Genomic DNA, 12766 nt, shown 5'->3' with positions numbered 1-12766 from the left:
GATCCTTAGTGAATCAGGCCCCAAGTTCAATATCATGCATTATGAAGGGTTGCTTTGTACTTTTACAGCTGTCAAAAAAGCTCTACTTACTCAAAATATTAATTCAAAATTTACATTAAATCTTTATACACTACCCTATGTGTCTGTGGGGCAGATGTATGAAGCTCTGGAAAGTGATAAAGTACAAAGTGATAAATGACCAATCACTCAGCTCCCAACTGTCATGTTACAAGCTGTGTTTGAAAAATGACAGTTGGGAGCTGATTGGTTACTCATTTATCACTCTTAACTTTATAATTTCCCAGAGCTTCATACATCTGCCCCTGTGTGTCTTAAACATTGAAGTTTAATGAAGGTGAACTCCTAACATGCATTAATGCAAGATTCACCATTGGGACTTACTTTTAGCTATGACATACGTATAATTCCACTCAAATATGTCTATCAGGGATCCAGAATAAATCACAACCCTTCATACACCTCTTAGATCTACCACTGAACTGCACCTTGACCCAAAACTGAAAACCACCTCTCACTCTCATTGCCTAAGAAGTGGTCAGTACTTGCTTCGGAAAATGTGTTGCAAGAAAACTTTAAGTGAGAAAGGCATATTTTATTTTTTAATTTTAAGGTTTATTTTTACAAATGTTTTTTTTTTAATTGTCTGTTATTTTTAGGTTGTTCATTCAGTGTTGCTACATATGTTGTATTGGTTCAGAATAATTTTAACTTTTATACTCATTATTATACATTTTTACTAGAAGGTTATTTACTGGCAAATATTATTCATATGACTATTGTATCCTGTTTGCATTATAACCTATACTGGGAGTGAAGGATTGAACATCCCAGTTACTGTATAAAGTAACACTATAGTGTAAATAAAATATTTTTTTTTTACTATGGGATGATCTCTCGTAGATTTCTCATAAAAATGAGCAATTAGTGGATTGCTATTTTTAAACATTGTTTATTAGAATTACCCTGAAATTAGTGGTCTAGCACCCACTTATCCTATGCCGCTAACTACTAATTCCTTATCACACCTTCAATAGCTGTGTGGAACACTGTGGTGCCTTACAAATCTCGAGTAATTTTGAAATACTGTATATGCCTCTATATGCCTTAATACCTACTATTGTTAGCAAGACTATTAATGTTTTCGAGCCCATGAGATATTTGTAAATTTGAATCCATGTGTTCTCTAAATTGTTCAGTGCCAGTAACTGATTTGAATTTGAATAGGAAGGCTACGTTTATACATAAACAAAGATTACCAATAAATCATCAAGCTCTACATGTTACACACTAAGACTAGATCAAAGGTCAAAAAGATGTAAAAAGATGTATTCACTTGAAGTAATCGAATACAGACATATTGACATGCATTCCTTATAATAATTTCTAATAAATTACCTATTTCCATGTAATTCAATTCGTGTCCAATAGAGGGGCTTCATCGGCCTTGTTGGTTCAATAGCAGCTTTCCTATTCCCTTTATTATGAGTCAATCCAAATGCAAATAATCCAGCTGGTAAATAACCAGACAATGATGACGAAGTGTGAAGTGTTTGAGGATTAGTAGGAAAAAATGCTGAACTGTATGAACCTTCAAAAGGAAGTGGATTTAGCGTAGGTGGCAAAAGAGGTGGTGGTGGAACCGCAATATTACATAGTGGTTGTGAAGGAGGTTGAATTGCAGTATAACCTGGTAGTGGTGGAGGCGGTGGTGGAGGAGGCTGAATCGCAGTAAAATCTGAAAGTGGTGGAGGAGGGATTGCTGTAGTGTACAGTGGAAGAGGTGGTGGTGGAGGAGGAATTACAATAGTACCTGGTAGGGGTGGAGGAGATGGAATTGCAGCAGAACCTGGTAGAGGAGGGGGTGGAGGAGGCAGAATTACAGTAGTACCTGGTAATGGTGGTGGAGGAGGAATTGCAGAAGTACCTGGTAGTGGGGGTGGAGGAGGAATTGTAGTAATACCTGGTAGTGGAGGTGGAGGAGGGATTTCAGAAGTACCTGGCAGTGGGGGTGGAGGAGGAATTGCAATAGTACCTGGCAGTGGAGGTGGAGGAGGGATTGCAGAAGTACCTGGCAGTGGGGGTGGAGGAGGAATTGCACTAGTTCCTGGAAGTGAAGGTGGAAAAGGGATTGCAGTAGCACCTGGTAGTGGAGGTGGAGGAGGAATTGCAGAAGTACCTGGTAGTGTCGGTGGAGGAGGAATTGCATTAGTACCTAGTAGTGGAGGAAAAGGAGGAGGAACTGCAGTAGTACCTGGTAGTGGAGGTGGTGGAGGAATTCCAGTAGTACCGACTAGAAGAGGCAGAGAAATTACAGTAGTATATGGTAGTGGAAGGGGTGGTGGTGAAGGAGGAATTACAGTAGAACATAGCAGTTGAGGTAGTGGTGCTGGAGGAGAAGAATTATATGATTGTTGAGGTAGTAATGGTGGAAGAACATGCATTTCAGCAGAACATTGTGTGCATAGGTTTAATTCCAATGGGGGAGAAGATGGGCAGGGATGGTCTAGACATGTATGACATTCACTGGGAAAAGGAATTAATGTGTTATTACATTGATGAGAAAATGAAGCAGCTTTAACTTCAGGCAAACCATCAGAATTTTGAAGATTAGAACTTAATGTAGTAGAGGATAATGTCGAAAAGGTGACATTCCCAGATGAGCCTTCATTGCCTAATGAAAGTTCTATACATTCTGAAGCATTATTAAACTGCAATTCATTTGACTTCCTTTGCAAATCTCCAGAGTAATCATTAAATTGTGAGTTAGTAGACGTAGAAGAAAGCATCTGATTTGTCATTTCATCCTCAATAACATTTGCAGGCTCAGGAAATCTAGAAAACGAAGGCACTTCCTGTGAGGCATACTCTTCTATTGGTGAAGTCTGTACAGATTTTCCTTGTCCATTATTATTTAATGACATGTTTTGGATGCTATCATTTGGTGCAAATAATTCAAAACAAAAAACATTTTGATCTTGTGTTTCAGTAATGGTAGAAATCTTTGATTGCTTGTACTGTTTCTCATGTTCAGCGAGTTTAGCCTTTAAGTCTTGTATGGTTTGCTCAAGCTGTTGTATTATATTAGCATGATCTTCCCTAGGTGAGGAACACTTCCAGTCTTTATCCTGTTCAAAAATGATGCATTAGAATTGATCAATTTCCTCATTAAAAGAAACAATATATTATTGCACAATACACAATTAACATAGTTATGACTTGTAATATGTGTCCAGGCATGTAAGAGAGTTCATGAGGAAAATGTAATAATGATCAAATTTCTTGAGGATTATACATAACCTCACAGAAAACAGCATATACACTTTCACAAAATACATTTAGATATTAATTTAATCATTAGAATGCATTGAAAGTATACAATTCATATAAATAGAATACCAATCCATACACACTACAAAGCACAAAATAAATACTAGTTTAAATGCTCCAAAAATATACTGGTAGGTTAATTGGTTCCCCACATGTGTTAGGGAATATAGATTGTAAGCTCCACTGGGACAGGGACTGATGTGAATGGCCAAATATTCTCTCTCTGTAAAGCGCTGCGGAATATGTCTACACTATATAAATAACTGGTAATAAATAAATAATAATAAATAAATGCCATTGGACAAAAAATTTATAACTCTGTGTCACAGCGCACCAGACACCAGCACCCACTTACCAGGTCCATCGGCGCTTGGCAGCGGCAGGGCCAAGGGCAGGGAGTCCCAGCGCCCGCTGCTGTCTAGTCCTCCTTCGCCTCCTGGCAGCATGGTGTGGGCGGCTGCGGCTCCCGTGGGAGCTTGCGTGCCGACTCAACTAAAATTTAAAGGGCCAGACCCCCCCATTGTGACGTCACAGGAGGATTCAAGTCCCTGTCTATATAAGGAAGTCCCTGGAAGCACTCCCGTGCCCAAGTATAGGTCCCAAACCATACTCCAGCATTCCCAGTGATATCTTCTGCTTGTTCTTGATCTTGGCTTTGTTTGTGACCTGCTTCCGTCTCTTCCCTGGAACTTTGCTTGGTATTCTGGTTTTGACCTTGGCTATCAACCTTGACTTGCATACGTCTGCTCCCTGGTACCATCTTGCCTGTTCAGTTCTGACCTTGCTTGTCGACTACGCTGTACGTCTTCCTTGTACTCTGCTCCATCCAGAGTACACCAGCATTTGTATTAGGGAACCTAATCTGAGGGTCGCGACCTGCATGTCGGACGCAACTAAGTCCAAACCTCATTGCGGGGGTCCCTGATGAATGCCGCCGGCACATTAAGACTCCGTGCCTCAGTAATAGGTTTCACCAATCCCAAAATACAGGTTAGCATCCGTTACCCATCCGTGAGTTGTGACAGAATACTCTGGGCTACACACATGGATGCTGCTGGTAATCTTTCACCTCGTGACTTGCTGGAGAACCTCCTTGCCAGAGTCGAGAAGCAAGAACAGATTATGCAGTGCTTACAAACACTAATGCAATGAGTTGGGGTTGCTCAGCCACCTCCGGTTCGACCAAGCCTCAGATGCTTCCGCACCATTATGAATTTAGATTTTTTTTTTTAGTATGATGGGGATCCCAAAGACTGTCCAGGATTTCTGAATGTTCGATTCAGTTTGAGGTTCAGGTTGTGAATTTTCCTTTCCGAGAGGACGAAAGTGGCTTACATTATCTCACTGCTCTCTGGACAGGTGTTGGCTTGGGCTTCTCCATTATGGTAAAGAAATTACCCTCTGGTTAATAACAGCGCTGATTTTCCTGGCAGCTTCCAGAAGGTCTTTGATGAGCCCCGTCGAGTATACTCCGCAGGGTCAGCTATACTGCAGTTAAGAGCAAGGCAACCAAACTGCGGGAAAATATGCTGTGCAATTCCAAACCCTGGCCTTGGAGTTAGGGTGGAACATCAAAGCCTCTGTTGCTGCATTTATGCAAGTTCTGTCAGAGCAAATTAAGGATGCACTGGTGTCCAGAGAATTTCCAACTCTCTGGATGACCTGATTTCCTTGTGTATCTGGTTAGATCTTCACCAAAGAGAGAGAGAGCATGAGAGAGGGAACAGTCTTGGTGCTTCAACTTCAAGCTTGCCCCATGTTTCACTGCTCCAGTTGAGCCTCCACAAGAGCCAATGCAGATCGGGAAGTCATGTCTTCCTGCCGCATAGAGGGAAAGGAGGTTCAAGAATAAGCTGTGTCTGTACTGTGGTGAACCAGATCTTCTCCTTTCTGGCTGTTCAAAACATCCAGGAAACAAGAAGGCCTAACTGATCAAGGGGTGGTCGGATTAAGTGCATTTCAACACACTCCAAAAGAAAATGCTTCCTCCCAGTTTACCATCCATGTGACTCTGGTCATAGAGAAACCCTCTAAAATTCTTAAGGCCTTTTTAGACTCGGGTGCCAATTGACAACTTCATTACAGCCAAGAAAGTTCAGGAGTTAGGTAATTCTAGCATGCTGTTACAGGTGCCACTCTGCATTATAGGTGAGGATGGGAAAACAACTTCCTATGGCTACCATCCACTCCAGGACTTCAGAAGTCACCATGCAAGTTGGTGCGCTTCATAAGGAGTTAATTTCATTCTATATACTCCCATCAGCCGAGAGTCCAATTATCCTGGGTACTCTGTGGCTTCGCAAGCATGATCCCATTTTAGATTGGAGTGAACCGCAAATCCTGTCATGGGAATCTCAATGCCTTAGGTCATGTTTGTCATCTGTCAGACCTCCACACCCTGTCATCCGGAGTTTGGACATGTTTCCAGAAGATTCTCTTCCAGTTCCATACCAGTCCTTCAGGGATGTATTCAGTAAAAAGGCTGCTGAAACACTTCCCGCTCATAGGGAGTGGGACTGCACTATAGACTTGTTACATGGGAAAATGCCTCCTCATGGGAGAGTCTTTCCTCTCTCGCTTCCTGATTCCCAGGCAGTGTCAGAATACATTAAAGAGAATCTGGAGTGCAAGTTCTTCAGGGAATCCAAATCACCCACTGGAGCTGGCCTATTCTTTGTTAATAAGAAAGATGGAGGTCTGAGAACATGCATTGATTACCGGGGCCTGAACGCCATTACCATCAAGGACCACTTTCCCCTATGCCTGATCTCGGAGCACTTCAATCGGATAAAAGCGGCAAAGATTTTCACCAAACTAGACCTTCATGGGGCCTACAATCTAATTAAAATCCAACCTGGGGATGAGTGGCAGATGACCTTTTATACTCGTGATGGCCATTACAAATACTTAGTCATGCCTTTTGGATTAAGCAGTGCACCAGCTGTTTTCCAAAAATACATGAATCATATCTTTCGGGACCTGGTTTATAAGTACATGGTGGTATATCTGGACAACATCCTGATATTCTCTGAAGATATAGTGAGCCATTGACAAAATGTTTGTGAAGTACTGTCATGACTCTGGGCCAACAAGCTTTTCTGCAAGCTAGGGAAATTCTCCTTCGAGTATAAGAACTGACATTTCTGTGATGCATCATTTTGGGTTCTTGCCTTCGGATGAATCCAGGAAAACTTGCCCCCATTGTCAACTGGCCTCGTCCATTTAGATTGAAAGTGATACAACGCTCCTGGGTTTTTGCAACTTCTATCGCAGGTTCATCAGGAACTACTCGCTCCCATCACTGCTCTTACCAGGAAGGGTCAAGATACCCGGTTGAGGCCTCCTGACGCAGAGGAAGTTTTCATCCTTTTAAAGCAATTTTTTATTTATTAGAGAACCTCTGGAGCTAATCCTCAGGAATTATTGGAGGCTGACAGTACATAGTGATGTTGTCGACTTTGTGGCAGCTTCTATTACCTGTGCACAACACAAGGTCCCACCTCACCCTCCCTCTGGGTCTCTATGTCCACTATCAGTGCCTGATCATCCCTGGTCTTTGTCACTGATCTACCATGTTACCAGGGTTTCAATACCATCTGGGTGGTTTTGGAAAGATTTTCCAAGGGTGCTCATTTCATCCCATTTAAAGGTCTACCCTCTGCTCCGAAACTGGCAGAAGCATTATATAAGAGAAATCTTCAGGCTACACGGGTTCCCCAAGGACATTGTCTCAGACCGTGTGGTACAATTTACATCAAAGTTCTGGAAGTCATTTTGTAAATGCTTAATTAATTTGAGTTACTCATCAGCCTATCATCCTCAAAGCAGTGGTCAGATGGAGTGAGTAAATCAGGATCTGGACAATTTTATTCGATTGTATGACTCAGCCAATTAAGATGATTGGGTATCCTTGTTGCTATGGAGTGAATTTGCCTACAATAATCTGTTCCATGCGGCATCAGGTTACTCTCTCTTCTTCATCCAATACGGTCTGTATCCTGTGTTACTGGAGTTAACGGCCCTCTGGTCAGTTTCACTTCCAGTGGTCCAAGGTACAGTGAACCATTTTCTCAAGATTTGGAGAGATATAAAGTGGAATTTGTGCAAGGCCTCTTCTAAGTACAAACTGTTTGTAGACAGGAGGAAAAAATGCCCCTGGGAACAGAGTCTGGTTGTCAATCAAGCATCTGCGATTGATGGTGCCTACAATGAAGTTTGCTCTCAGGTTCATTGGGCCTTTTCAGATCCTCCAAGTGATCAACCCAGTGGCTTACCAGCTAAGGCTGCCAGGCACACTTAAAATACTGAATGTATTACATACTGTATCTCCCTTTTGAAACCGCTGGTTCCTAATTGGTTTTTGACACCCTGCGATCCACCTTTGGCTCTTCCAGTGGAACAAATTTTGGACTCCAGAATCTCTCGAGGTATGGTTCAATTCTTGGTGGACTGGATAGGATATGGTCCTGAAGAACGCTTTTGGTTTAAGGCTTCGAATATTCATGCACCTCGACTTCTTTGGAAATTCCACCAGAAGTTCACTGGCAAGCCACTTGTGGGGTATTCAGTGCCCACCCCTAACGGAAGGGGTAATGTCACAGCGCGCTGGACACCGGCACACATTTACTGGGTCTGGTGGCGCTAGTCAGCGGGTGGGGAGTCCTCAGTGCCCACTGCCGTTTAGTCCTCCTTCTCCTCCCGGCGGCATGGTGCGGGTGGCCGTGTCTCCCCTGGGGGCACGTGCGCTGACCTAAATAAAATTTAAAGGGCTAGACTCCCATTTTGTGATGTCACAGGAGACGCTTAATTCAAGCCGTGTCTATATAAGGAAGTCCCTGGGAGCACTCCTGTGCCCAAGTATAGGCTCCCAAACCATACTCCAGCATTCCCAGTGATACCTACTGCTTGATCCTGATCTTGTCTTTGTTTGTGACCTGTCTCTTCCCTGGTACTTCACTTGGTATTATGGTTTTGACCTTGTCTATCCTATGTGACCTGCATATGTCTGCTCCCTGGTACCATCTTGTCCATTCAGTTCTGACCTGGCTTGTCAACTATGCTGTACTCTGCTCCATCCAGAGTACACAAGCACCTGTATTAGGGAACCTAACCAGAGGGCCGCGACCTGCGTGTCGGACGCAGCTAAGTCCAAACCTCCTTGCGGTGAATACTGCCGACACGTTATACTCTGCACCTCAGTAATAGGTCTCGCCAATCCCAAAATATGCACTCTGCAGTCAGATTTACACTTGCAATTCCAACAAGGGCAATTGATTGTTCCAAAGCAGGTGTTCAATTACAGTCGGATAACTAATGCCAAAAATGCATCCAAATAAATAGCAACAACATAGTCACACTGATAATCCAAAAATGCTTATTATATAGCACACTGTGGTTCCTTTGTTTAATTAATTACAAAGTTTCTGAAATTCCACAAACTGTAGGATACAGATAATTGCCAGGTGAGCATAGACCTCTATGCTCTGCTCAATCTCCCCCCATATATAGAATCACTGCTAAAAAAAAACATACCCAGCCATTTGCTGAAAGTTGTTGTAATCCTAACAGAACAGGAGGAGGAGGGAGGGTTATCCAACTGTAATTCAACACCTGCTTTGGAACAATCAATTGCCCTAAAGTTGGAATTACTGTACAAGTATAAATCTGACTACAGAGATGTTCATCCAAGTTCATCCAAATGGCATTTTAACTAATATTTATTTTGTGCTTTATAGAGTGTATGGATTTTTATTCTACAGTATTCATATGAATTGTATATTTTTAATTAATGTATTCTAATGATTAAATTTAATATCTAATTGTATTCTGTGAAAATGTATGCACTCTTTTCTGTTAGGCTGTATATAATCCTCAAGAAATGTGATAATTGTTATAGTTGGAGTACTTCAGAGTTACTCTTAAGGTACGGCAATTAATATAAACAGGAGATCAGTAGAGCTTTATATATGTTTATATAAAGTTTTTTTAATTAATTCATTTACTTATTGTACCAGAATTTAATTGTGGGAAATGTAATAGCCTGCGAGATGCAGGTATCATCGAGTTACCAGCGTGTCTGCCAGATGTTGTAAAGGGGAAATCAATCAATCGCTGTAATCTATTCACAACAAAAGGCACTTATTAGATACCGTTAGAAGAAAGGAGAGAAAAAAGTCAGGGTGTGAGAAGCCTTTATCGTCTAACGGTATCTAATAAGTGCCTTTTGTTGTGAATAAATTACAGCGATTAACATCACTGGAGAGAAATTAATTCAGTCTCTCCACCTTTGTTCATGAAAGCAGTAACATTGTTTTTTATGAGATATTTTCTTTTTTCCCTGGGTGTATTTTACATTGTTTCTGTATTGTATGTATTTGTGATTGTCATCTATATGTTAAACGTCATTATTCCTTTTCATATTTCGCCACCCTCAGAGGGTTGAGCCCCTCACACATGTATATACTTTCACGCCTTTTTCTATTATATCTGTTTTGTAAGTCTATTTTAAGTTATTTGATGTATTAAAAGTTATGTTTTATAATTAATACTTATATAGGCTATAAGAGTGCTCCATAATAGAGTCTTGTGGGTCAATTTTTTATCTTCTTTTTTGCATTGTTGTCGCCAACTCTGAGCAGCACCACCACATACTCCATTACCAGTTTATTTATTCTTTCTACATTAAGGAATACCTGTGGACATAGCCTTTCCAAAATTTTATTTTTCAGTAGTAGATATACCAGTGCGGTGAGATATATCCCTTATCCTCTTTTTTTCCCTACCCCTTTTTTTGTCTCAATCTATTACTAAGAATCGAGTCTGATCGAGTTTGTTTTATTAAACTCGATTTGCATTGCCAAAAATCGGGTGATTTTCCCGTTTTTAAACTTGCAAATTTACAAAGAAGTGAGTTTAGCTGAAAGTGAGTTGGCCGATGGTGAAGCAGATCGAGATTTCTCCCCCGAGTAGCAAGTTTAGATGAGATTACTCACCAGAGATTGCATTGTCTTCTCTCTGCAAAACTCTCCCGAGCAAGTAGCCTGCACATATCAATTAGATATGTGAAGGCTGCTTGTGTGGTCTACCTTTTAAGCAAAGGTTAAATCTTAAAAAAAAATTGATGAAGGGTCCCTCCCCAAAAGCATAACCAGCCCCGGAATTCTCAGCCAGTCCTGGTTCCTAAAATTATGAGGAACAAAATGAGTAGGGTTCCCCTGTAGTTTAGGAACCAGCACCTGGCTGTAGGGCCAATGCTGGTTTTAAATATAGGGGGGACCCCTATATTTAAAACCAGCAGGGGACTCAATCCAACTGGGGTGTAATGCCACAGCCAGGAGACCCTATCACCGGGTCTCCAGGGCCAAAGCATTAACACCCCAAGCCGGTCAGCCCAAGCCAGGGATCTCAGGGGAGGTGGAGACCCCCCAAGAAGGGGTCCCCCCTCTCCCAAAACCCCAGGCTTAGGCTGAAGCCTGGGGCTCTTTCCCGCACCCCTAGCGCAGTGGGTACGGGGGAAATAATGTGCTAAATAGTTGCAAACTATTGTATTTTACAGTGGAACTACAGGTGCCAGCATGCCTGCCCTTAGGCACTTGTGGAACTACAAGTGCCATCAGGTGGCCGGCACCCATACCCACACTATAAAATAAATAGTTAAAAAAACACAGTACACACACCGTCTAAAGTAAAACTTTATTACACACCTACCAACCTCACTCACACATACTTACCTGCTGCCAGCTGGTTGGTCCTCTTCTCTAGTGGAACCCGTTTAGAGTACCTGGAATAAAGATCCTATACTCACCTCCATCCTCGCGCTGGTCTCCGTAGCATCCAGAGGTCTTTGCAAAATGCAAAAACAGGAACCCAATCCATATACTTACATTAGCAGTGTATGTGTGTGACCACATACACTGCTAACCGGCTCCTGACTTATCAGTGTGACCCCTGGATGCTACGGAGACCAGCGCGAGGATGGAGGTGAGTATAGGATCTTACATTACACCCTGGTCGGTTTGTGTACGATGCTGGTTTTAAATATAGGGGGACCCCTACACATTTCCCCCCCCTATATTTAAAACCAGCACTGGCTCTGCAGCCAGGTGCTGGTTCCTCAATTATGGGGGAACCCTACTCATGATTGTTCCATGTAACTTTAGGAACCAGGACTGGCTGAGCAGTCCGGGGCTGGTTATGTCTTTTGGGGGGGGTCCCTATGTCATTTAAAAAAAATACACTTTAGATTAGATATACATGCAGAAACATACACAAATCACACTAATCTGTGTATGTTTCTGCAAAACTCGCTGCTCAGGAGGTGGAGTGTTTGAAACTTCAATTTCTCTGTGAGTTTGCTTCAATCTCACCCGAGATTGTAATCTCAATTCTTGATAAATTCCTGATTTGCATCTTTTTCATGAAAAGTACTTTCAAGTTTGCCCTATGGTGAGTTGTTTCGAGTTTGCAATCTCATCTGAGTTTTACGAGTGAGAAGAGAGAAATCTCTCTCAAACTCACCTGGGTTTGTCTTTGGTAAATTTGCGAGATGAAAAACATGCCTACACTCACCCGAGTTTGTCATCTCACCCAAACTCAAATCTTAGTAAATTTACCCTTTAGACTGTCTTGAGAGATGTTCTGAAATTGTCTGCCATTCAGTCAGGATGATATTGCAGGGGTCAGCACTAATTTATAATAATGTGACAAATAGACTTGATACTGGTCATGGTTAATACCTTTCATGAGTAAAAGTACGTTCTCCTGTCTTGGGCACTTATATTTCTTGTTTAAGACATTTATATCAAAATACTTCTATAGCAGTATGAGGCTTGCTTTGTAAATGTACACACATGGGGTCAGGGGCTTGATTTGTGCCCCATTTATAATGTAAACTGAAGTGGTCTAAACTGGATATTAGAGAGTGTAGACCAGGGGTGGGGAACCTTTTTTCTGCCAAGGTATATTTTGATATATGTAACATTATTTGCAAGCCCAGTGCAGGCCAAGCTCCCTCCGTGTGATGTCACACGGGTCGGGGCCACAACCGCCGGTGATTACAGCAATACTCAGAGGATGATCCAGGGAGCTGTAAGGGAGCAGTGTGACCATCTGAAGTGTTCTAAGGATGCTCCAGGTGGCACTGCTGCATAGATTCTGGCTGCAGTGTGCCATTCTAGTCACCGTGCTAGCCAGTTCAGGCTAGCAGAATAAAGCTCAGAGGGCCAGACCAAATTATTCAGAGGGCCTTATATGGCCCCCAGCAGGAGGTTCCCCATCCCTGGTGTAGATAAATGAGTTCAATGTGATTTGCATTCTAACTTTGTTCCGAACCAGCCCCTTGGTTTCTACAGACACTTTTGAGTAGCTGAGTGGGTACTTTAAATGGAGTTCACATTACTCCTTGTGATTCTAGCCACGA

At 42.2% G+C, this 12766-nt stretch overlaps 1 protein-coding gene across 2 annotated transcripts in view; it reads right to left on the bottom strand.

Moving 5' to 3' along the window:
* The window catches only part of FMN2 (formin 2), a 414500-nt gene that overhangs the window by 246310 nt on the left and 155424 nt on the right, over positions 1–12766 (bottom strand). For both annotated transcript variants that reach the window (XR_015880159.1, XM_088481581.1), the window contains exon 5: positions 1417–3146. Coding sequence is in view for 1 of the 2 variants with exons in the window: in XM_088481581.1 (XP_088337707.1) it covers positions 1417–3146 (1730 nt within the window). In the remaining variant the exon portion in view is untranslated. The remainder of the gene's footprint in view (positions 1–1416; positions 3147–12766) is intronic.

The sequence above is a fragment of the Taudactylus pleione genome, unplaced genomic scaffold (assembly GCF_031769625.1).
Source record: "Taudactylus pleione unplaced genomic scaffold, aTauple2 ptg000275l, whole genome shotgun sequence".
Lineage (NCBI taxonomy): Eukaryota > Metazoa > Chordata > Amphibia > Anura > Myobatrachidae > Taudactylus > Taudactylus pleione.
This window is presented reverse-complemented; position numbering and strand designations above follow the sequence as displayed.